The sequence below is a fragment of the Mya arenaria genome, chromosome 15 (genome assembly GCF_026914265.1).
Source record: "Mya arenaria isolate MELC-2E11 chromosome 15, ASM2691426v1".
Taxonomy (NCBI): Eukaryota; Metazoa; Mollusca; class Bivalvia; order Myida; family Myidae; genus Mya; species Mya arenaria.
In genome coordinates this window covers 46,492,334-46,517,075 of record NC_069136.1, presented here as the reverse complement: position 1 = coordinate 46,517,075, position 24,742 = coordinate 46,492,334, and the positions used below count along the sequence as shown (strand labels likewise).

Sequence of the window (24,742 nt, the reverse complement as noted above, 5' to 3'; positions counted from 1 at the left end):
TTTAATTTGTTTGGACAAAATGTGGACGAAATTACTATAATAAAATACACCAGTTTTTATAATGCTAATGATTAAAAACATAAAAGTCCTCAAAAAGTTAGTAAAATAAATTTATCGATATTTTTTTTTCTATGCTCAAACATACGATAACCACTTAAAAATTAATAAATATTTTCGTGCAAGAATTCTAAATAGTGCAGCAGACAACAATATTCGTGTGTGTTATATCTGCCGGGACCCTGTTCTGGAGTTCCTTCCCCTTATACTTATAGCTATCGGAATATTAGTACGCAAGTAGCCTATGGAGGCATATAACTGCCGTAAGATAACCTATAAACGATCGCAAATTGTTCCGTGTTCATTATCTAGCTAACTGGTTAATATTCGCGTTACTTTTTTTTGTAAGATAAAATATGATAAGACTAAAAACAGGTTTGAAAGTGCCCAGAACTGCCACCTATTACCTCTTTTAGCTGAACAACATTAACAGGTTATCTAGTAATGGTTGGCGAATTTCACTTAATAAGTAAGATACTAACTGGTTAACGCAATAAGTTTCGTGTTACCACTTAGTTATAAATGCATTCCAGATTCAGGCGCTAACCGAGGTAAACTAGTTATGGTTTGCCAATTCCACTTAATAAGTAATTAACATACTAACTGGGTAACGTAATAAGATTTATGTTACCACTTACCTATAAATGCACTTTGGCTCAAAGGAGTAACTGGTTATCTAATTATGGCTTGCGAATTCCTCTTAAAAAGTAACATACTAAGTTAACGAAACAATTAACACTGCTGACAAAAGATCAGATCGCAGGTGTTCATATTTCCGTTCGAAAATTAATGTTTTATGGCTAAAAGCGTTATTAATGGTTTAAGAAAAATGCATAAAACATCGATTTTTTTAAACTTAAATATGAAAATCTGCGATCTGATTTTTGTCAGCAGTCTTATATCACTGGTTTCCATGCATTTTCGCATAATTTGGCTCGTTCCAAGACAAAAAAGTTTTCAAAACGTTCAATCTGTGAGAGTGCAGCTTTAACGGACCCAGTATGACATACATGTTTTCAATAACATGGGCTAAACGGACTAGGTTGACATAATTTACCGAATAATTGTGTTAACTCATTTTTTTTAAATGTTAACCAAGATAACATATTTCCATTAAATGTGTAACCCCAAGGAACCCCGGTTTAAATATGTAACCCCAAGGACCCTCGGTTTAAATATGTAACCCCAATGACCCTCGGTTTAAATGTGTAACCCCAAGGACCCTCGGTTTAAATGTGTAACCACAAGGACCCTCGTTTCAAATGTGTAACTCCTAGGACCCTCGATTTAAATGTGTAACCCCAAGGACCCTCGGTTTAAATGTGTAACCCCAAGGAACCCCGGTTTAAATGTGTAACCCCAAGGGCCATCGGTTTAAATGTGTAACCCCAAGGACCCTCGGTTTAAATGTGTAATCCCAAGGAACCCCGGTTTAAATGTGTAACCCCAATGACCCTCGGTTTAAATGTGTAACCCTAAGGACCTTCGGTTTAAATGTGTTACCCCAAATAACCCCGGTTTAAATGTGTAACCCCAAGGACCCTCGGTTTAAATGTGTAACCCCAAGGACCCCGGTTAAAATGTGTAATCAAGGACCCTCGGTTAAATATGTAACCCCAAGGAACCCCGGTTTAAATATGTAACCCCAAGGACCCTCGGTTTAAATGTGTAACCCCAAGGGCCCTCGGTTTAAATGTGTAACCCCAAGAACCATCGGTTTAAATGTGTAACCCCAAGGAACCCCGGTTTAAACAGTCAATGCCGCCCTTTTGGAGCTGTACAAGTCTCCAGGATGTGACAACACTCGGTCAACAATGACAGGAATGAAATGTTCATGAAAACGCGATGAAGAACTATGCGGTGTAAGTATTGATACGTATTTGGGGCAGTTAAGTTTGTATACAGACGTTCAATTATTCCGATGTACAAATTAGTTCCCTTCAGAGAAAAGCATGCTCGACTCTGTTGACTAGTCTTATATACATTATATTCCCCATCCACACGGAGAACTGGTTATGCCAATTTGCATATTACGAAGTACATCAACGTACTATGAACGCCATTCCGCCTACAGCGGAACGTTACCCTTACAAATGAACATTGAAAACTAGGAAAATGGTCTGCCTAAGCAAATCCTCCTGCATGTGATCTGCCTAAGCAAATTCTCCTGCACGTGGCCTGCCTAAGCGAATCATTCTGCATGTGGCCTGCCTAAGCAAATCCTCCTGCATGTGGCCTGCCTAAGCAAATCCTCCTGCATGTGGCCTGCCTAAGCAAATCCTCCCTCCTGCGTATGGCCTACCTAAGCGATTCCTCCTGCGTGTGGCCTGCCTAAGCGAATCCACCTATATGTGGCCTACCTAAGCGAATCCTCCTGTATGTGGCCTACCTAAGCGAATCCTCCTGCATATGGCCTACATAAGCGAATCCTCCTGCATATGACCTACCTAAGCGAATTCCCTGCATGTGGCATACCTAAGCTAATACATGTGTCATGCATAAGCGAATCCACCTGCATGTGACCGGCCTAAGAGAACCCTGTATGTGACCTGCCTAACCTTCTCTAAACGAGTCAACCTGCATGTGGCCGACCTGAGCGTATCCAACTGCCTTTCACCTGTCTTAGAGAATCATGCCATTTTTTCCCTCTCATTTTCCTCCATGATACAACGTTTCATCTTTTAATTCTAAAACACGTTTCCCATTGTTCCATCATGATCAAACTTTCCTTTTTTAAACAAAATACTTGTTTCCTTTCCTTGTCAAATTTATTATATTCAACACGTAAGTTATAGCTCATCTTGGATTAAAGGTTATAAACTTATAATTAAGGTTGGGATTTCACAATAGATATATTACTTTATAATGGGATAAAATAACTGTAACGTTGAATCGTTTTCATCTTTATATACATATATATATACACATGTACTTTTATACAATTATTTCCTGTTCACAAAAATTACGATCACAGAAAAGTAATATCTTTCACACCATATGCCACACATCCCATTTATATACAACATTGACACAATGAATACTTCACAATATTTATATGATTTATTTAAGAAATAATAGAAAACGCAACAAACATTCAACGTTAAATGCCATCCATGCTAGATTTAACATTGGAAGTAAAGATGAACATATTATATCAAGATCTTTATTTGCATACCAGAATCTGATTGATAGTTCAACACAACTTGACAACAATAATGTTGTCCCCTTCATTTCCAACAATAAGGCTGGATGTTCGTTCACTGAACCACACCGAACAAGGTTTACACACGCCATCTGCTCTACTGGCCACTCTGGTCAGCTTGTGTATCCCCTCCTGGTCTACCTGTACCACAGTGTTAGACCCAGACCCACACACAAACACATGGCCACTGGGGCTGACACATAGTCCAGTTGGATCTTGTAGGTCATGATCTTCTACTGTAGATACAACTTGACCAGATGTGTCAAGTGTTATTAATTTAGAAGCAATATAATTTGTTATATATATTTGCTCCCCAACAGAAGAGACAGCACAACTGTGCACTGTCATACCAAGCAAGTTCTCATATATCTTCTTAAGGAGTCCTCCAACCATAGTGTACAGGTACAGGCCATTCATGGAGCCCACATATAGCTGGCCATTGTGATGGGCAATAGAATAACAGTAATGGTCGGTGGAGAACTTTCTCTTTGCTTGTAGCTTCCCTTTGGTTACTGCCAGAAAGTGGACAGCATTTGATCTAATAGAGTAGCCACCTACAGCTACTGCTACTTCATTACCTGTGGTGTGACATGATTGTCGAGGATAAGAAGGCAGATCAAAGTGAGCAATTACGTCAAACTGCCTGTTCACAAGCTTCACTCTCTTGTTGTTATAATCAGCAATAACCACCTCTCCACTGGTCAACTCAGAAATACCTGCAATACGGCAGTTTTCCTTGTCATTTTTTATTCTAGCCGTAGAATGACTTGAAAGCTGAGCTTCATACACACGAGTGGAAAGAAGAACACTTTCAACATTGCCAAGGCTTTTCAGGTTTCCCAGAACTGGTAAAATACTTTAACCAGATTCTTCAGAACTTCATTTCTTCTTTCCTCGAATTCCTTGCACAAGGCTTTTAGCTTCACTCAATTTAGACTGGCATTTTCTGAATCCAATGTAAGAATTGGTCTCACTGTTTTTTTGCCAGTCATCTGCTGGAGCTTCTCGATCATGGTATTGAGTTCGTCATACATATAGGCATTGGTTTTTAAATCATCTTTAATAGACTTCTCTAAAGCTTTCATCATGCTATCCAACTGTTCAACTGCCCTCTTCTCCAGCGTGTCTAAGATCTGGTTTATTTCTTTACGGAAAGCCTTGATTTCAGCAAGGATGCTCTTGTAGGAGTCCTTCAGGCAAACTTGGTATTTCATCCTGTCAATCTTGATCTCATCCAGCCTGCCAATCATCTTGTCCATTGCTGCTGGCAGGTGTTTGAACTCTGCTGTTTTCATGAAGCCTCTAGCTAGGTCAGGCAGGTTACTGATACTGTCACAAAGCCTGGAATGCAATTATTATTATTATTATTATTATATTATTATTATTATTATTATTATAATCTAGATCTTGTTTATTTTTCCTTTACTTTTTTCTATTTATCATAGTCGCAAGGATAATGTAATCTATTTTGTTAACTTCAGAATTGTCTGAAACACCAAAAACACAAACTGTTGAAAACCAGCAATAAGGTGTCCATCTACATGTTTCATTTTAAGATTATAATGATACTGGCAATCACCCGTGGTTAAGCTCTTACCTGTGGTTAAGGGCCACACAGACACTACAGCACATCTCCAGGTGGTCATCACAGTGGACTTCCAACTCTTTGCCATGCTGGGCGCATCTGTCGGTTTATTCCTGAAACACCCACTTTCTAATTTTCATATTCCTGAAACCCCCACTTTTTAATTTTCAAATTCCTGTAACACCCACTTTTAATTTATGTAACCCATGGTTACGGCCTATAGTCTGTTTAATTAAGATTTATTAGGTTTCTTTGATCTTTTTTTAAAAATATATTAGTTATAGTTTAAAACTGATAATTGATACATTGAAAAAGACAAGATTAACAGTTTGCAAGCAGTTTTCTTAATTAAAACTGATAATTGATACACGATGATGATGTTATTAAAGAAATAAGATTAACAGTTTGCAATCAATAGTGTTAATTTATTGGTATTTAAGTTTACTGTTTATCTTTTTGAATACTTTGATGTTTCATATAAATTCAACTGAGCAATATCTAAACAAAGAAATATTTATTTGAGTATATTAAAGGCGATAATTAATGTATTAAAAACAAGATACAAGACCATTAAGTTTGAAGAAAAAAAGATGATATAAATGTATAAAAAAACTTGTCTTGTTTTATTAAATCATCCTAAGAAACAGACTATAGCTATAATTTGACCTAAGGCCATAGGAAGGTGTTAATTGGAAAAAGCAAAATTCCTGAAACACCCACTTTTCTTTTATCAAAATTTGAAAAGTGGGGGTTTCAGGAAGACACCCATCTGTCCATGGAGAAACCAGCCCACTTCTGAATGTCTCCACGTCCATACATAAGGTGCTTCTTGAAATAATCCCCATGCATCTTCACACACTTGTCACACAGATAGTGTTCACATTGCGGACAGAAGTGCTGGGCTTCAGTGTTAAGGTCATTTTCCTCACACTTGGAACAACTGTAATCGTGAATAATGATCAAATCTGATCCTTTGTCAAAAGAGGAACCTCCAGCGGCCATATTTTCTTCTTTTATTGCATGTACTGTTTATTTAAAGTTGAATCTGTGTTACATCAATCACTCCTATTGTAACTATTCCATGGTGAGGACAATTTCAATTATAATCCATCACTTTTAAAAAATAGCTTTAAGTATTAAAATTCACATACTTGTGGACCGCCATTGCTGCGACATGTTTAAAGCTGCACTCTCAAATATGGACAGTTTTAATTTTATTTATCAATTTTTGTGTCAGAATCAGCTGATTTGGGCACGAATGCCTTCAATCGAATCATATAAGATAACTCAAATAGAACTGACCCCAACTGCTTGGAAAGCTGCCAATTTTATTTCTCTTAAAGCGTTAGTAATGTTTTTAGCCACAACACATCAATTTTCGAACGTAAATATGAAAACCTTTTGTCAATAGTCTTATATCACTGTTTTCCAGACATTTAAGCAAAAGTTGGCTCGTCCAAAGACTAAAAACTTGTCAAACGGTCAATCTGTGAGTTTGCATATTGAACCTGCGTAACTGATACGTGGCAAGTTTCCCTTTGTATTTCACGACACCAGGAAGTAGAATTTTATGACATTTCTTATAACAAAAGTTTTGACCTCTTGAAGATGAGAAGCATCCACACAACAGAGATATTTGTTTAATTGTCCAAATATTTAACCCATTCAACTAAAACGTTATATGATACTTAAAATACTGTGACCGGTATTAGTAAAATGCTGCTTTTGTTGTTTTCATCCAAAAATATCAAAACAATCCATTTGATTATGCCCCATGATAAAATGTACGTGTAAAGTGGTGAAACTTCAATTATCACAAACGTGAAAAAATGGACACATGTTATATTTTGCAAACATTGTGTTTCCAACAACTTTCATTTATCAGGATAGTTGTACCAACATAGCGATTAGTTGCATCTGTGGGGCATAAGGTATTTTGAGGATACTTTGCAAACAAGCTAAAACTGTTGAGCTTGAATTGGTCATTTGTTCACAATCTCCATTACACGGAGTTTCAACCATTTACACATACTACCGCTTTAGGTGATTTTGGACTTAATCAAATTGCATGTTTTGTCAATGTTTATGCATTTTTAGTTCTGATTTATGTGTCAGGGTATACACAATATGACTTTAAGTTTTTTCCAAGAGTATCACTAAGGCCCCAAATCGCTCAACAGTGTCCTCAAACCACTGTGCACTGGCCTACTTTCAACAATTGAACCCTAACTTAAAAGGCTCATATTTGGAGTGCCTTTCCCCGCCCTGCCATGTCTAACTTTGTTTTGCCCTTCTCCCGCCCAATTCTACTTTTTTTGTACCAACCCACATGTATCTTAGCTTGCACACTGGTCCAGTTCTATTTGATCCACCCACCTCTTTTCTTGTCCGTAATTTACGGCTTTTTTCTCTCTGCACGTCGCCATGGCAGTCTGGGTTTTAGTAATAACTAAAAAAAAAACCTGCCTTCCATGACTCACCCCGCACACTTCCAAGACAAGTGTATGCACATTTTGCTTCCCTCCACACCTATACATTTAACATTCACACTATACTTTAATCATCTGCGATCCTTACCTCGTGCCTCGTCTTGCACTCTTTGCCTCGGAAATATCAACCCTGTCGATACCCTTTCCTGTCTCACGGTTAGTTTGTCGACATCCATTTACTTTAATATCAACGTCTCTTTATATTGCTATGTTCTGAACAAACCTTACAAATTCAGTCGGATTTTACCAGTTTTCACTGTCCAACCATATTAATTTACGGCCAAGACTGTCATTCTCTTGCCCATCCCAAAATAACCTACGTATGCTTTGTGTTTTTCTGTTTACCACCATATCTATCCCACTAAATTCAATGACTCACATCTTACAATTCTTCTGAGCTTCCATTTTATGCTGCACTCAGCCTATATCACTGTCCACACCACCCCAACACTCCCATGTCCCACGTGTGGCAAGTCGATCAGTCCTACGATTGTCTGACTTGTCGTACCATTTCCAACATTGTCTCCCCCAAACTGTCTATAAATGTCCTACGCATACCCTGCCTTACAATACCGCTGCACTGGTAATTTTCTGCCCCATCCCTCTATCGCCAAACCTGCTCTACGCTCACCATACATGTAACTCGGAAACATCATATGTATCTTTACCTTGCCCCTTTGCACACACAATTTGTTACGCTACCATAACCACGCCATAATCCGCAACGACTGTCCATATCACCCCATTTTCTTAGCTTTAATATTGCTCTTTCTAAACTGCACACGGTGTTTCCAATATTAAAATGTTTCCGTTCTTTCTTATCGACTATCATGCAATCCCTCCCACTCGTTCGCACAAGTATAACTCTACATGCTCATACATAACATATATATACTATACAGTACAACCATAACTGCATGACGTCAATAACCGCGAGAAAATATAACATGATTACATACAATTAAGCCTGGGCCATTAATTATACTCCCCGATAAAGGAAAATTATAATTGCTATTGAAGTACATATCTGACTTAAAATCTCTAATAAACAACAGTGAATGCAAAACACTTACTGAAGCGTTTTTTTGCGAAATTGACAAGCTGTTGAGCCGATTGTTTATAGACGGTTCAAAATATCACAAGAGCGGTATGACTAAAATACGAAAATAACCTATTTTCGCGAAAATAGCCTATTTTCACGAAAATAGCTTTTTTGACTAAAATACGAAAATAAGGTTATTTTTGATGAAAATGAAGTTATTTTCGCGAATATAAGATTTTGAAAAAAATATGAAATTAGAGTTAGTTTTGGCGAAAATAACATTTTTGACCAAACTATAGTAAGTTTTGGTCAAAAATAAAGTTATTTTCGTGAAAATAAGATTCTGATATAAATATGTAAATAGAGTTAGTTTTGGCGAAAATAACATTTTTGATCAAAATATAGTAAGTTTTGGTCAAAAATAAAGTCATTTTCGCGAAAATAAGATTTTGAAAGAAATATGAAAATAGAGTTAGTTTTGGCGAAAATAACATTTTTTACCAAAATATAGTAAGTTTTGGTCAGAAATAAAGTTATTTTCGCGAAAATAAGAATCTGATATAAATATGAAAATAGAGTTAGTTTTGGCGAAAATATATTAAGTTTTGGTAAAAAATAAAGTTATTTTTGCGAAAATAAGATTCTGATATAAATATGAAAATAGAGTTATTTTTGGCGAAAATAACATTTTTGACCAAAATATAATAAGTTTGGGTAAAAAATAAAGTTATTTTTGCGAAAAAAAAAAGATTTTGAAAGAAATCTGAAAATAGAGTTAGTTTTGGCGAAAATAACATTTTTTGACAATAATGTATTTAGTTATTACTAAAATCAAGTTATTTTTGCGAAAATCAGACTTTGATAAAAATCTGAAAGTAGGGTTAGTTTTGGTGAAAATAACATTTTTGACAATAATGTGGTTAGTTTTTGAATAATATAAAGTTCTTTTCGCGAAAATAAGATTTTTTTAAAAAATGGGAAAAATACCTTTTATTGTTGCCGTAAATGACCATTTTTAATCCAAAATATTAAAAAAAACTTTTAATTGGTCTACATAACACATGACATGTATTTTGACATGTTTCTGTTGATCACACCTTCTTCCGAAATGTGCAACATCAAAGCGAAAAAATTATACACACTTGTTTGTCATTGAGCGGATTAAGTTAATGACAATGACCCATAATTATAGACCGTTATTGCTAATGCAGCAGGTACACAATAAAACTAAAGGGAACAATCAAAGATATGTCCTACAACAATAGTAGTCTTAAATCGCTCATTGCTGATAGTATTGCTCATCCCGATTTTTATGGTAAAGTTTTAAAGAAAATTCGTAAAATTAAAATGTTTCCAGCAGGTAGTTGGGCAGATAGACTTAATGAATTACTTGGATTTTTATTAAACCGTGGATATAAAGGCAATTTTTTGAAGAGCACTTTCCTTCTTGTTTTGAAGATGAATACCTGAAACAAAATATTGGGTTGAATATAGCATCCTTTCATAACTAAACTTTCAGTGATTTGATTTTTATGAAGATTTTGCTAATTCATGTTATCTTTAAAACCGTATTTGGCGAACACGTATTGGCTGACTTCATTTTCTTCAAATCTTTTACATTTCGTAATCATTTAGAAGGAGAGTTTAGCAAATACAAGTCGCTTTTATTTTTAATAATGTTTTTCTTTATTTGTTCCCAGTTTTAGTACAATGATGCTTTTTATTCTTAATAAACATACCAATTATGGTATGTATGCACTGTGCTGTTTGTAGAGCTTTGTGCTGTTTCTTGTTTGTGATTTTGTATTCTATGTCTTTGGCGTTTGCCCAGTGCCACTAAACCGGGTTTGTGTTTAAACTTTTGCTACTGAGCTTGTTTCTATAGCTTATTGCATAGATATTAAAGGGGATACCGACATATATGCCTATGACAGGCTGAGCCTAAAATGTAATTTTCGTCAAAACTTTCGAGATTTTTACCAAAATCTTATTTTCGCGAAAATACCTTATTTTAGCCATAAACTAACTAAATATTTGTCAAAGATGTTATTTTCGCCAAAACTAACCCTATTTTCAGATTTATAACAAAACTTATTTTCGCGAAAATGACTTTATTTTATCCAAAAACTAACTACATTTTTTTCCAAAATGTTATTTTAGCCAAAACTTACCCTATTTTCAGAGTTTTACCAAAACTTATCCCCCCCCAAAAAAAAAAAAAATAAAATAAAATTATATATATATATATATTTTATCCAAAAACTAACTACATTTTTGTCAAAAATCTTACTTTCGCGAAAATAACTTCATGAATTTTCATAAAAAATAACCTTATTTTCGTATTTTAGTCAAAAAAGCTATTTTCGTCATACCCCACAAGAGCTTATTAAAAAAATAATTTCATGCGCTAAATAAGGGAGGTCACTGCGTAGGATCTACACAGCTTGCTTTCACTGAGAGTGTTGACCGCTGCCGTAGGCAAAATGGCAGCACCAACTAAAAGTTCGCCTAAAGATGCACAGGTTATGGCTGCGATACTGAAAGATATGGGTGTTACAGAATATGAACCGAGACTGATAAATCAAATGTTGGAATTTACTTACCGTATGCGACCTGTTCTCCTATTATTCTCTTATTGTTAAGTGTATATTTTTCGGATATATGTCAATAGTCGGATATTGTCAATAGTCGAATTGGTATCTTTTTTCAATTACTTTCGTACCGACGTAATGTTTAAAGATTTTCAGATTCTTGTAATTTTCCGTTATCATCAGTATTGAGAGTTCCTTCTAAAATATGTCAGTGCAATTTAACCTTTAAGCTGATGACGACTAAAGTGTGTTTTTTTAATTTTATATATTTATTGTTGTCAAAGCTGTCAAAGTATACAATGCCTGTGAAATATGATATGACATGTACAACACCTGTTTTGTTTATGTTTTTAGTAAATTGTTATTTTTCTCATACCAGGCTATGTGACAGATGTCCTGGATGATGCGAAAGTGTACAGCGGACATGCCAACAAGAAGGCAGTTGACACTGAGGATGTTCAGTTGGCAGTTCAGTGTCGCATGGACCACTCATTCACTACACCTCCTCCAAGAGATGTAAGAAGTTACCAGTTTTAAACAGTGATTCATTTTCAAATTTGTTTGAACTTTCATAATCATCGGTTGGTGGAATTACCGAAAACCTGGGAAAACCCGAAAACCCATAAATTTCATAAGACAATAGAGTATACTAGGTGGTTTGTACGCCCAGATTTCATACTTCATTGTGTTTGTATTTGTATACCTTGGACCCATTTAGGCAAGCTGACTGAACTTTTGACTTGCCCTTTGGCAATTTTACTTGCCCTGGGATTGGGTAAGTGGGTTTATTGTGAAGACTGCAAAACGTATTCACTATTTATCAAATACATAATCCTTGTATTTCAGCTATTGTTGGAGATAGCTCGCCACAAAAACAATCAGTCTCTTCCTCTCATCAAACCCTACTCGGGCCCTCGACTGCCGCCAGACAGATACTGCCTGTCTGCTCCCAATTATAAACTGGTCAGCAGGAAAAAGGTAACATGTTGTCACCATACAACTAAATAAAAATGATACACAGTAAGTTAATTGAGTGAACTGCTATAGGGTCTTGGCTCATATTTAGAATGATCCAGCTATGTATCTTTATATTTTACTTTTACAAATATTTCTCGTAGGTAAACAACTCCTTAGTAGTGAAGCATATTGACAGCTAACTCTTAGCTTTCATTAATAGATTACATTAAGTTATAAGAAAAACAATAAATGATTGTGTATTATCTCTTTACTTTTGCATGCTTTCCATTCTTTTCATTTATCTTGTAACAAGTTTTTAATCCTACTGAATGTTTTCAGCTTCATCGTATACAGATAGGCCTGCCTGTCAACCAGCTTCCTGGTGGGCACCGAATCTCTCTTACACCTGTACAACAGAGTAAGTGGCTTGTAGTCTTTTTGATATAAACACCATTATAGGTTAATTGAATGCATTGACAATGAAATGTTTTGTGTAAAATGCACTGAAGATATACTGATGTACAAACAAGGACTTTAGGATGCGTAACTGAAGTAAATAATTTTCATCTCATGTAGCAGTGTTTTGTTTTGTTCACTAATTTAGGAAAAGTGATAGGTTCTATCTGATTGGGAATAGGTCATTTTGACTAAAATTGGGAAATTCTTATTCAATGTTACTAAGTAATGAACAAGAATGCTTTAAAAAATAGACAGAAAAGAATGTGACCAAGGTCATTTCTTTCAAAATACACAACTCTTCCATATAAGAATAGTTTAGGGTCTAATTTTTTTTTATCAGAACGAAAATAGCATTGAGAATGGGTGACTAAAATTTTCAGCCCCAAATTTGTCAGAAAAGACAACCTGAAGTAGCAAGGTAAAATACAAATGATACACTATCCAAGCTTACAGGTAGCTACCAGTTATTATCCAAGCTTACAGGTAACAACCAGTCACTATCCAAGCTTACTGGTAGTTACCAGTTACTATCCAAGCTTACAGGTAACAACCAGTCACTATCCAAGCTTACAGGTAACAACCAGTTACTATCCAAGCTTACAGGTAGCTACCAGTTATTATCCAAGCTTACAGGTAACAACCAGTCACTATCCAAGCTTACTGGTAGTTACCAGTTACTATCCAAGCTTACAGGTAGTTACCAGTTACTATCCAAGCTTACAGGTAACAGTCACTATCCAAGCTTACAGGTAGTTACCAGTCACTATCCAAGCTTACAGGTAGCTACCAGTTACTATCCAAGCTTACAGGTAACAACCAGTCACTATCCAAGCTTACTGGTAGTTACCAGTCACTATCCAAGCTTACAGGTAGTTACCAGTTACTATCCAAGCTTACAGGTAGTTACCAGTTACTATCCAAGCTTACAGGTAACAACCAGTCACTATCCAAGCTTACAGGTAGTTACCAGTTACTATCCAAGCTTACAGGTAACAACCAGTTACTATCCAAGCTTACAGGTAGTTACCAGTCACTATCCAAGCTTACAGGTAGTTACCAGTTACTATCCAAGCTTACAGGTAGTTACCAGTTACTATCCAAGCTTACAGGTAGTTACCAGTTACTATCCAAGCTTACAGGTAGTTACCAGTTACTATCCAAGCTTACAGGTAGTTACCAGTTACTATCCAAGCTTACAGGTAGTTACCAGTTACTATCCAAGCTTACAGGTAACAACCAGTTACTATCCAAGCTTACAGGTAGTTACCAGTCACTATCCAAGCTTACAGGTAGTTACCAGTTACTATCCAAGCTTACAGGTAGTTACCAGTTACTATCCAAGCTTACAGGTAACAACCAGTTACTATCCAAGCTTACAGGTAGTTACCAGTTACTATCCAAGCTTACTGGTAACAACCAGTCACTATCCAAGCTTACAGGTAACAACCAGTTACTATCCAAGCTTACAGGTAGTTACCAGTCACTATCCAAGCTTACAGGTAGTTACCAGTTACTATCCAAGCTTACAGGTAACAACCAGTTACTATCCAAGCTTACAGGTAGTTACCAGTCACTATCCAAGCTTACAGGTAGTTACCAGTTACTATCCAAGCTTACAGGTAGTTACCAGTTACTATCCAAGCTTACAGGTAGTTACCAGTTACTATCCAAGCTTACTGGTAGTTACCAGTCACTATCCAAGCTTACAGGTAACAACCAGTTACTATCCAAGCTTACAGGTAGTTACCAGTTACTATCCAAGCTTACTGGTATTTACCAGTTACTATCCAAGCTTACAGGTAACAACCAGTTACTATCCAAGCTTACAGGTAGTTACCAGTCACTATCCAAGCTTACAGGTAGTTACCAGTTACTATCCAAGCTTACAGGTAGTTACCAGTCACTATCCAAGCTTACTGGTAGTTACCAGTCACTATCCAAGCTTACAGGTAGTTACCAGTTACTATCCAAGCTTACAGGTAGTTACCAGTTACTATCCAAGCTTACAGGTAGTTACCAGTTACTATCCAAGCTTACAGGTAACAACCAGTTACTATCCAAGCTTACAGGTAGTTACCAGTCACTATCCAAGCTTACAGGTAGTTACCAGTTACTATCCAAGCTTACAGGTAGTTACCAGTTACTATCCAAGCTTACAGGTAGTTACCAGTTACTATCCAAGCTTACAGGTAGTTACCAGTTACTATCCAAGCTTACAGGTAGTTACCAGTTACTATCCAAGCTTACAGGTAGTTACCAGTTACTATCCAAGCTTACAGGTAGTTACCAGTTACTATCCAAGCTTACAGGTAACAACCAGTCACTATCCAAGCTTACTGGTAGTTACCAGTTACTATCCAAGCTTACAGGTAGTTACCAGTTACTATCCAAGCTTACAGGTAGCTACCAGTTATTATCCAAGCTTACAGGTAACAACCAGTCACTATCCAAGCTTACTGGTAGTTACCAGTTACTATTCAAGCTTACAGGTAGTTACCAGTTACTATCCAAGCGTACAGGTAGTTACCAGTCACTATCCAAGCTTACAGGTAGTTACCAGTTACTATCCAAGCTTACAGGTAGTTACCAGTTACTATCCAAGCTTACAGGTAGTTACCAGTTACTATCCAAGCTTACAGGTAACAACCAGTTACTATCCAAGCTTACAGGTAGTTACCAGTTACTATCCAAGCTTACAGGTAGTTACCAGTTACTATCCAAGCTTACAGGTAACAACCAGTTACTATCCAAGCTTACAGGTAACAACCAGTTACTATCCAAGCTTACAGGTAGTTACCAGTTACTATCCAAGCTTACAGGTAGTTACCAGTTACTATCCAAGCTTACAGGTAACAACCAGTCACTATCCAAGCTTACAGGTAGTTATCAGTTACTATCCAAGCTTACAGGTAACAGTCACTATCCAAGCTTACAGGTAGTTACCAGTTACTATCCAAGCTTACAGGTAACAACCAGTTACTATCCAAGCTTACAGGTAACAACCAGTCACTATCCAAGCTTACAGGTAGTTACCAGTCACTATCCAAGCTTACAGGTAACAACCAGTTACTATCCAAGCTTACAGGTAGTTACCAGTTACTATCCAAGCTTACAGGTAGTTACCAGTTACTATCCAAGCTTACTGGTAGTTACCAGTTACTATCCAAGCTTACAGGTAGTTACCAGTTACTATCCAAGCTTACAGGTAGCTACCAGTTATTATCCAAGCTTACAGGTAACAACCAGTCACTATCCAAGCTTACTGGTAGTTACCAGTTACTATTCAAGCTTACAGGTAGTTACCAGTTACTATTCAAGCTTACAGGTAGTTACCAGTTACTATCCAAGCTTACAGGTAGTTACCAGTTACTATCCAAGCTTACAGGTAGTTACCAGTTATTATCCAAGCTTACAGGTAACAACCAGTCACTATCCAAGCTTACTGGTAGTTACCAGTTACTATCCAAGCTTACAGGTAACAACCAGTCACTATCCAAGCTTACAGGTAACAACCAGTTACTATCCAAGCTTACAGGTAGTTACCAGTTACTAACCAAGCTTACAGGTAGCTACCAGTTATTATCCAAGCTTACAGGTAACAACCAGTCACTATCCAAGCTTACTGGTAGTTACCAGTTACTATCCAAGCTTACAGGTAACAACCAGTCACTATCCAAGCTTACAGGTAACAACCAGTTACTATCCAAGCTTACAGGTAGTTACCAGTTACTATCCAAGCTTACAGGTAACAACCAGTCACTATCCAAGCTTACAGGTAGTTACCAGTTACTATCCAAGCTTACAGGTAACAACCAGTTACTATCCAAGCTTACAGGTAACAACCAGTTACTATCCAAGCTTACAGGTAACAACCAGTTACTATCCAAGCTTACAGGTAACAACCAGTTACTATCCAAGCTTACAGGTAACAACCAGTCACTATCCAAGCTTACAGGTAGTTACCAGTTACTATCCAAGCTTACAGGTAAACAACCAGTTACTATCCAAGCTTACAGGTTGCAACCAGTTACTATCCAAGCTTACAGGTAACAACCAGTTTCTATCCAAGCTTACAGGTAACAACCAGTTACTATCCAAGCTTACAGGTAACAACCAGTTACTATCCAAGCTTACAGGTAGTTACCAGTTACTATCCAAGCTTACAGGTAGTTACCAGTTACTATCCAAGCTTACAGGTAACAACCAGTCACTATCCAAGCTTACAGGTAGTAATCAGTTACTATCCAAGTTTACAGGTAACAACCAGTTACTATCCAAGCTTACAGGTAGCAACCAGTTACTATCCAAGCTTACAGGTAGTTACCAGTTACTATCCAAGCTTACAGGTAACAACCAGTTACTATCCAAGCTTACAGGTAGTTACCAGTCACTATCCAAGCTTACAGGTAGTTACCAGTTACTATCCAAGCTTACTGGTAGTTACCAGTTACTATCCAAGCTTACAGGTAGTTACCAGTTACTATCCAAGCTTACAGGTAACAACCAGTTACTATCCAAGCTTACAGGTAACAACCAGTTACTATCCAAGCTTACAGGTAGTTACCAGTCACTATCCAAGCTTACAGGTAGTTACCAGTTACTATCCAAGCTTACAGGTAACAACCAGTTACTATCCAAGCTTACAGGTAACAACCAGTTACTATCCAAGCTAACAGGTAGCAACCAGTTACTATCCAAGCTTACAGGTAGTTACCAGTTACTATCCAAGCTTACAGGTAGCAACCAGTTACTATCCAAGCTTACAGGTAGCAACCAGTTACTATCCAAGCTTACAGGTAACAACCAGTTACTATCCACTTACAGGTAAAACCAGTTACTATCCAAGCTTACAGGTAACAACCAGTTACTATCCAAGCTTACAGGTAACAACCAGTTACTATCCAAGCTTACAGGTAACAACCAGTTACTATCCAAGCTTACAGGTAACAACCAGTTACTATCCAAGCTTACAGGTAACAACCAGTTACTATCCAAGCTTACAGGTAACAACCAGTTACTATCCAAGCTTACAGGTAACAACCAGTTACTATCCAAGCTTACAGGTAACAACCAGTTACTATCCAAGCTTACAGGTAACAACCAGTTACTATCCAAGCTTACAGGTAACAACCAGTTACTATCAAAGCTTACAGGTAGCAACCAGTTACTATCCAAGCTTACAGGTAGCAACCAGTTACTATCCAAGCTTACAGGTAGCAACCAGTTACTATCCAAGCTTACAGGTAGCAACCAGTTACTATCCAAGCTCACAGGTAGCAACCAGTTACTATCCAAGCTCACAGGTAGCAACCAGTTACTATCCAAGCTCACAGGTAGCAACCAGTTACTATTCAAGCTTACAGGTAGCAACCAGTTACTATTCAAGCTTACAGGTAGCAACCAGTTACTATCCAAGCTTACAGGTAGCTACCAGTTACTATCCAAGCTTACAGGTAGCTACCAGTTTCTATCCAAAGTTACAGGTAGTTACCAGTTACTATTCAAGCTTACAGGTAGCTACCAGTTACTATTCAAGCTTACAGGTAGCTTCCAGTTACTATCCAAGCTTACAGGTAGTAATCAGTTACTATCCAAGTTTACAGGTAACAACCAGTTACTATCCAAGCTTACAGGTAGCAACCAGTTACTATCCAAGCTTACAGGTAGTTACCAGTTACTATCCAAGCTTACAGGTAACAACCAGTTACTATCCAAGCTTACAGGTAGTTACCAGTCACTATCCAAGCTTACAGGTAGTTACCAGTTACTATCCAAGCTTACTGGTAGTTACCAGTTACTATCCAAGCTTACAGGTAGTTACCAGTTACTATCCAAGCTTACAGGTAGCTACCAGTTATTATCCAAGCTTACAGGTAACAACCAGTCACTATCCAAGCTTACAGGTAGCAACCAGTCACTATCCAAGCTTACAGGTAGTTACCAGTCACTATTCAAGCTTACATGTAGTTACCAGTTACTATCCAAGCTTACAGGTAGTTACCAGTTACTATCCAAGCTTACAGGTAACAACCAGTTACTATCCAAGCTTACAGGTAACAACCAGTCACTATCCAAGCTTACAGGTAGTTACCAGTTACTATCCAAGCTTACAGGTAGTTACCAGTTACTATCCAAGCTTACAGGTAGTTACCAGTTACTATCCAAGCTTACAGGTAACAGTCACTATCCAAGCTTACAGGTAGTTACCAGTTACTATCCAAGCTTACAGGTAGTTACCAGTACTACCAAGCTACAGTAGGTTACTATCCAAGCTTACAGGTAACAACCAGTTACTATCCAAGCTTACAGGTAGCAACCAGTTACTATCCAAGCTTACAGGTAGCAACCAGTTACTATCCAAGCTTACAGGTAGCAACCAGTTACTATCCAAGCTTACAGGTAGCAACCAGTTACTATCCAAGCTTACAGGTAACAACCAGTTACTATCCAAGCTTACAGGTAACAACCAGTTACTATCCAAGCTTACAGGTAACAACCAGTTACTATCCAAGCTTACAGGTAACAACCAGTTACTATCCAAGCTTACAGGTAACAACCAGTTACTATCCAAGCTTACAGGTAACAACCAGTTACTATCCAAGCTTACAGGTAACAACCAGTTACTATCAAGCTTACAGGTAACAACCAGTTACTATCCAAGCTTACAGGTAGCAACCAGTTACTATCCAAGCTTACAGGTAGCAACCAGTTACTATCCAAGCTTACAGGTAGCAACCAGTTACTATCCAAGCTTACAGGTAGCAACCAGTTACTATCCAAGCTCACAGGTAGCAACCAGTTACTATCCAAGCTCACAGGTAGCAACCAGTTACTATCCAAGCTCACAGGTAGCAACCAGTTACTATTCAAGCTTACAGGTAGCAACCAGTTACTATTCAAGCTTACAGGTAGCAACCAGTTACTATCCAAGCTTACAGGTAGCTACCAGTTACTATCCAAGCTTACAGGTAGCTACCAGTTTCTATCCAAAGTTACAGGTAGTTACCAGTTACTATTCAAGCTTACAGGTAGCTACCAGTTACTATTCAAGCTTACAGGTAGCTTCCAGTTACTATCCAAGCTTACAGGTAATAACCAGTTACTATTCAAGCTTACAGGTAGTTACCAGTTTCTATCCAAAGTTACAGGTAGTTACCAGTTACTATACAAGCTTACAGGTAACAACCAGTCACTATCCAAGCTTACAGGTAGCAACCAGTTACTATTCAAGCTTACAGGTAATTACCAGTTTCTATCCAAAGTTACAGGTAGTTACCAGTTACTATCCAAGCTTACAGGTAGTTACCAGTCACTATCCAAGCTTACAGGTAACAACCAGTTACTATCCAAGCTTACAGGTAGCAACCAGTTACTATCCAAGCTTACAGGTAGCAACCAGTTACTATCCAAGCTTACAGGTAGTTACCAGTTACTATCCAAGCTTACAGGTAGTTACCAGTTACTATCCAAGCTTACAGGTAGTTACCAGTTACTATCCAAGCTTACAGGTAGCTACCAGTTATTATCCAAGCTTACAGGTAACAACCAGTCACTATCCAAGCTTACTGGTAACAACCAGTTACTATCCAAGCTTACAGGTAGTTACCAGTTACTATCCAAGCTTGCAGGTAGTTACCAGTTACTATCCAAGCTTACAGGTAGTTACCAGTTACTATCCAAGCTTACAGGTAGTTACCAGTTACTATCCAAGCTTACAGGTAGTTACCAGTTACTATCCAAGCTTACAGGTAGTTACCAGTCACTATCCAAGCTTACAGGTAGCTACCAGTTATTATCCAAGCTTACAGGTAGTTACCAGTCACTATCCAAGCTTACAGGTAACAACCAGTTACTATCCAAGCTTACAGGTAGTTACCAGTTACTATCCAAGCTTACAGGTAGCTACCAGTTATTATCCAAGCTTACAGGTAGTTACCAGTCACTATCCAAGCTTACAGGTAGTTACCAGTTACTATCCAAGCTTACAGGTAGTTACCAGTCACTATCCAAGCTTACAGGTAGTTACCAGTCACTATCCAAGCTTACAGGTAGTTACCAGTTACTATCCAAGCTTACAGGTAACAACCAGTTACTATCCAAGCTTACAGGTAGCAACCAGTTACTATCCAAGCTTACAGGTAGTTACCAGTTACTATCCAAGCTTACAGGTAGTTACCAGTTACTATCCAAGCTTACAGGTAACAACCAGTTACTATCCAAGCTTACAGGTAGCAACCAGTTACTATCCAAGCTTACAGGTAGTTACCAGTTACTATCCAAGCTTACAGGTAGTTACCAGTTACTATCCAAGCTTACAGGTAGTTACCAGTTACTATCCAAGCTTACAGGTAGTTACCAGTTACTATCCAAGCTTACAGGTAGCAACCAGTTACTATCCAAGCTTACAGGTAGTTACCAGTTACTATCCAAGCTTACAGGTAGTTACCAGTCACTATCCAAGCTTACAGGTAGTTACCAGTTACTATCCAAGCTTACAGGTAACAACCAGTCACTATCCAAGCTTACAGGTAGTTACCAGTCACTATCCAAGCTTACAGGTAGTTACCAGTTACGATCCAAGCTTACAGGTAGTTACCAGTTTTGATACATCACATTATAGCAGTCCGTAGTTTTTGTTTCTTTGAAGCATTGATAGCTAAAAAAAATGCTGATGCTAGTTTACAACTGCTGTGAATGTTATCTTAAAATAGTAATTCAGCATGTTGTATCGTTGGTGAATTACAGAGTTCCAAGTAGGGATGTCTGGCCAGCCGCTGTCCGTCATCAACCGTCCTTCCCACGTCAAACCCATTATCCATATGCAGCAAGGTTGGTTGTCTAAATTCTACTTGTTTTTGTTGTAAAAGTTCAGGATTTGTAATTCTTTAGCTTGTAGCTGAAGAAGGGGCTACTTCCGTCAATCTTGCATTGATGTCACTGCTGCATCATGGTTACAGTAGCTACACTTCACATATCTCACTGCAGTCATCGAAATTAGACTTTCGAATGAACAAGCCAGATTTCATATACTCTTGCATGGCAAATTTTTTAAAAAGCCCTGCTATATAAAATTAAGAATTTGAGCAAGCCTGGATGACATTTTGCCAGTGCAGGGCTTGTGCTAATTTCGACCACTGTCCCTGTCCCCCTTTTTACCTCTTAACACTTAATATATCTCACTGCCACCCTTTTTTACCCCTTAACACTTCATACATCTCACTGTCCCCCCTTTTTACCTCTCAATGCTTCTTATATCTCACTGCCCCCTTTTTACCTCTAAAAATTTCTTATAACTCACTACCCCCTTTTTACCTCTTAAAACTTCATATATCTTCATATATCTCACTGCCTCCCTTTTTACCTCTTAACATTTCATATATCTTAGTGCCCCCTTTTTCACCTCTTTACACTTCATATATCTCACTTCGCCCTTTTTACCACTTAAAACTTTATAAATCTTCATATAACTTACTGTCCCCTTTTTCACCTCTTAACATTTCATATATCTCACTGCCCCCTTTTTACCTCTTTATGCATCATATATCTCACTGCCCCCCTTTTTACCTCTACACACTTCATATATCTCACTGCCCCCCACTCCCCCCAACCCTTTTTACCTCTACACACTTCACATATCTAACTGCCTCCCTCTTTAACCTCTTAACATCTCACTGCCCCCCCCCCCTTTTACCTCTTAACATTTTGTATAACTCACTGCCCCCTTTTCACCCTTTTACACTACACATCTCTGCTGCCATCTTTTTTACTCTTCATCACTACATATATCTCCTTGCCCCCTTTTTACCCTACAACATTTCACATATCTCACTTTCCCCCATTTTACCCTACAAAAATACACATAAATCATTACACATATCTCAGTAATGAGGCATCTGAAGCCAATGGTATAAAACAAGGCTATCCATAGATTATATTACGACTTGTTTGCTTATAGAAGCAACTTAATTGGCCAGCAGTAGTTATTTGATGAATATTGACCAATCAATACATATTTTGGCTGAAAAAGAAAACAAAGAATTGACAAGACTTACAAGGCTCCTGATGGATTAACTGTTCCTTGAATTTTCTTGGAAATGTCAAAAGGTACAGACAGAATACAGAGTAAAACAAGAAGTGAGGTTTTGAAGTGGACTGTACTGTAATATACGTTATTTCTATTTCAGGCAGCAGTCTGGTACCTGGTAGTATATCAGGGGGCAGTCAACAAGTGCCCCTGTCCTCCATCATGCCTGCCGCTTCTGTAATGACCCCCATGACATCCGGAACACCCCTCGTACAGAGTTTCATGAACAACCCCCTTAAGAGGAAACATGAGGAGGATTATGACCTCACTTGAATGGATGGGTGTGTTACAATGAGTTATGATTTATCTAGGAATGTATTAGTGTCATCTGCAGTTGAATGGTTCATGGCTACATGTGATTATGTGACTGACTGTTTAGTACTTTTTCAATAAGATCACTGTAAGATATCTTTGGAAGATGTCCAAAATGTGAAGTGAAATATGGAATAAGAAGTACAGTACTGAATGCTTTAATATTACAGGATTCCATTGTGTTGCAAATTCAATAAATAATTTGTATGGAGATTAATTGTCTGTTTCATTGTAAAATAATTAATGATTAATATTTCATTGGAAAATCGCCCCAAATGGATCATTGTTTTTTCTTCCTAGCACTATGTTCAATTATGTTAACTTTTTGTAGCGAAATGGGCTAAAACAAGTTAAACAATGAATTCATCAGATATATTATCCACCATTATTTTTCAATAAACCACTGAAAAGCATGAAATTAATGAAAAATCTACTGTGTGTGTATGATTATTTTTAAAAGTCATCATGACACCCCGAATATGAAGCCATGTGGAAATGAACAAGGACGTCACAGTATTATAGCAATAAAACCTATATGGTGGTAAGTGATGGTTTAATGTGCTGGTATTAAAAATGAAGGTTTTGAAAGAATCATAGAGCTTGCTCTTCTCGGTGGTCACTGTCTGCAAAGTTAGTCTGAACAATCTGAGGTACTGACTAAGGCATGTTCATAATTACTGTTACTGACTATATGGATAGAAGTATCAGAATTAAACATTACTATCCATTTTTTTAGGACTGTAACGAATTTATTGGATGACACACTCAAGTTATGTGGCGAAATGTCTATGATCTATGTTTTTCTTTAAATTATTAATTTTAATGTTTTCATCATATTGTTTACACAAAGAAGTTATAAGCCCATTGCAATGTCGTGTGCATTTTCATGATCAATAAAGTTTGAATGAAACATGATAAACTTCTTGTTCCCTCTGGGTTTTGCCTCTTTGTTTGAGCAGCCAACTCTTGAATCACCATGGGTTAATGGAAAAAAACATGAGTAAGTAACAAAGAGTTGAGGACATTAAAGGTACATTTATATCCAATGGTTCAAGAGTTAGTGAAGGGACAAGGAGCAGAGGAGAGATGCTTAAGCTGTTCACAATCAAGCACTGTACAAGATATATGCAATGATACATTAGCAGAGATCGCCACCTACCTACCGTACACTTATTTACCATATTTTGATTAAGGTCTTGCTTGGAATGATCAAGGCTTGAACATTTGCTATGTTGTAATCTGTTAACGCAACTCATACCTGTGGTCGTGACCTGATCATTAAATTACCTGGTAATTTTAGTGACTTTGGCTTAAATACTTAAGGTCAACCTGACTTGCATCCTCAATATGGAAGACTGGATTAAGTGCATGTAAATATTTGGTCAAATTAATGATAAATCTACCATATTCTAAAGACTTCTGCAGCCAACCGTATAAAACTGCATAAATTATCATAAGTTAATCTCGGCTATTTTACACATACTAGAGGCCAAAAGGCCACATTTCTAGCCTATTGAAAGAGCTCTTGACACAGATATCATGCTCTTCCTTTAATTGCAACACAGAATAACATGGAGTTAAATAATAATCGGAACCAGACCAGTCCTATCAACAGTACTCATTTTGACATTTAAGCTTTAAGTGTGACCTTAATTTTAAAGGTACAGACCTAGGATTTATGCATGACATGCCACCTCGTCATGGTAAACCTTTATGACAAGTTATTTGTAAATCCTATAATGCATGGTCAAGATACATCATGGACAAGGATCCTTTCAACCTTTGACCTATAAGCATAACCTTGACCTTTGAAGAACAGACCTGGGTCTTGTGCCCAAGATGCCACTTTATCATGGTGAACCTTCATGGCAAGTTCAAGTTTGCATAGTCAAGATATAACCCGGACGAGAATCATTTAAACCTTTGACCTCTAACCTTGACCTTTGAGGTACAGACATGGGTCT

General features: G+C 37.5%; 2 protein-coding genes across 3 annotated transcripts; one reads left to right on the top strand and one right to left on the bottom strand.

Moving 5' to 3' along the window:
- Positions 1-4,158: 4,158 nt before the first annotated feature.
- Positions 4,159-6,351, bottom strand: LOC128219086 (uncharacterized). Of its 2 annotated transcripts, none has more exons than XM_052926903.1 (3): positions 6,147-6,351; positions 4,857-4,957; positions 4,159-4,600 (listed from the first exon to the last, which is right to left on the bottom strand). In XM_052926903.1, exons 2-3 carry the CDS (start codon positions 4,889-4,891, stop codon positions 4,186-4,188), a joined length of 450 nt encoding a protein of 149 aa, XP_052782863.1. In that variant the 5' UTR covers positions 4,892-4,957; positions 6,147-6,351; the 3' UTR covers positions 4,159-4,185. The 2 variants fall into 2 exon arrangements, with proteins under 2 accessions (XP_052782863.1, XP_052782864.1); XM_052926904.1 differs by lacking the exon at positions 6,147-6,351 and adding an exon at positions 5,996-6,126.
- Positions 6,352-10,833: 4,482 nt separating this feature from the next.
- On the top strand, positions 10,834-23,688 carry LOC128218988 (transcription initiation factor TFIID subunit 9B-like). Its single transcript, XM_052926781.1, has 6 exons — positions 10,834-10,979; positions 11,346-11,482; positions 11,813-11,944; positions 12,263-12,341; positions 21,128-21,211; positions 22,567-23,688. The coding sequence occupies exons 1-6, from the start codon at positions 10,859-10,861 to the stop codon at positions 22,737-22,739; spliced, it is 726 nt and encodes a 241-aa protein (XP_052782741.1). The 5' UTR covers positions 10,834-10,858; the 3' UTR covers positions 22,740-23,688.
- Positions 23,689-24,742: the final 1,054 nt, after the last annotated feature.

What these genes read in the sequence shown, in the direction of transcription:
- LOC128219086 (XM_052926903.1), bottom strand. Translation starts at nt 4,891, where the DNA reads ATGTGCTGTAGTGTCTGTGTGGCCCTTAACCACAG. An exon ending in TGTGTGGCCCTTAACCACAG is followed by an intron (nt 4,601 to 4,856) that starts GTAAGAGCTTAA and finishes ATTGCATTCCAG; the next exon opens with GCTTTGTGACAGTATCAGTA.
- LOC128218988 (XM_052926781.1), top strand. Translation starts at nt 10,859, where the DNA reads ATGGCAGCACCAACTAAAAGTTCGCCTAAAGATGCACAGGTTATGGCT. An exon ending in CTACACCTCCTCCAAGAGAT is followed by an intron (nt 11,483 to 11,812) that starts GTAAGAAGTTAC and finishes CTTGTATTTCAG; the next exon opens with CTATTGTTGGAGATAGCTCG. An exon ending in CATTATCCATATGCAGCAAG is followed by an intron (nt 21,212 to 22,566) that starts GTTGGTTGTCTA and finishes TTTCTATTTCAG; the next exon opens with GCAGCAGTCTGGTACCTGGT.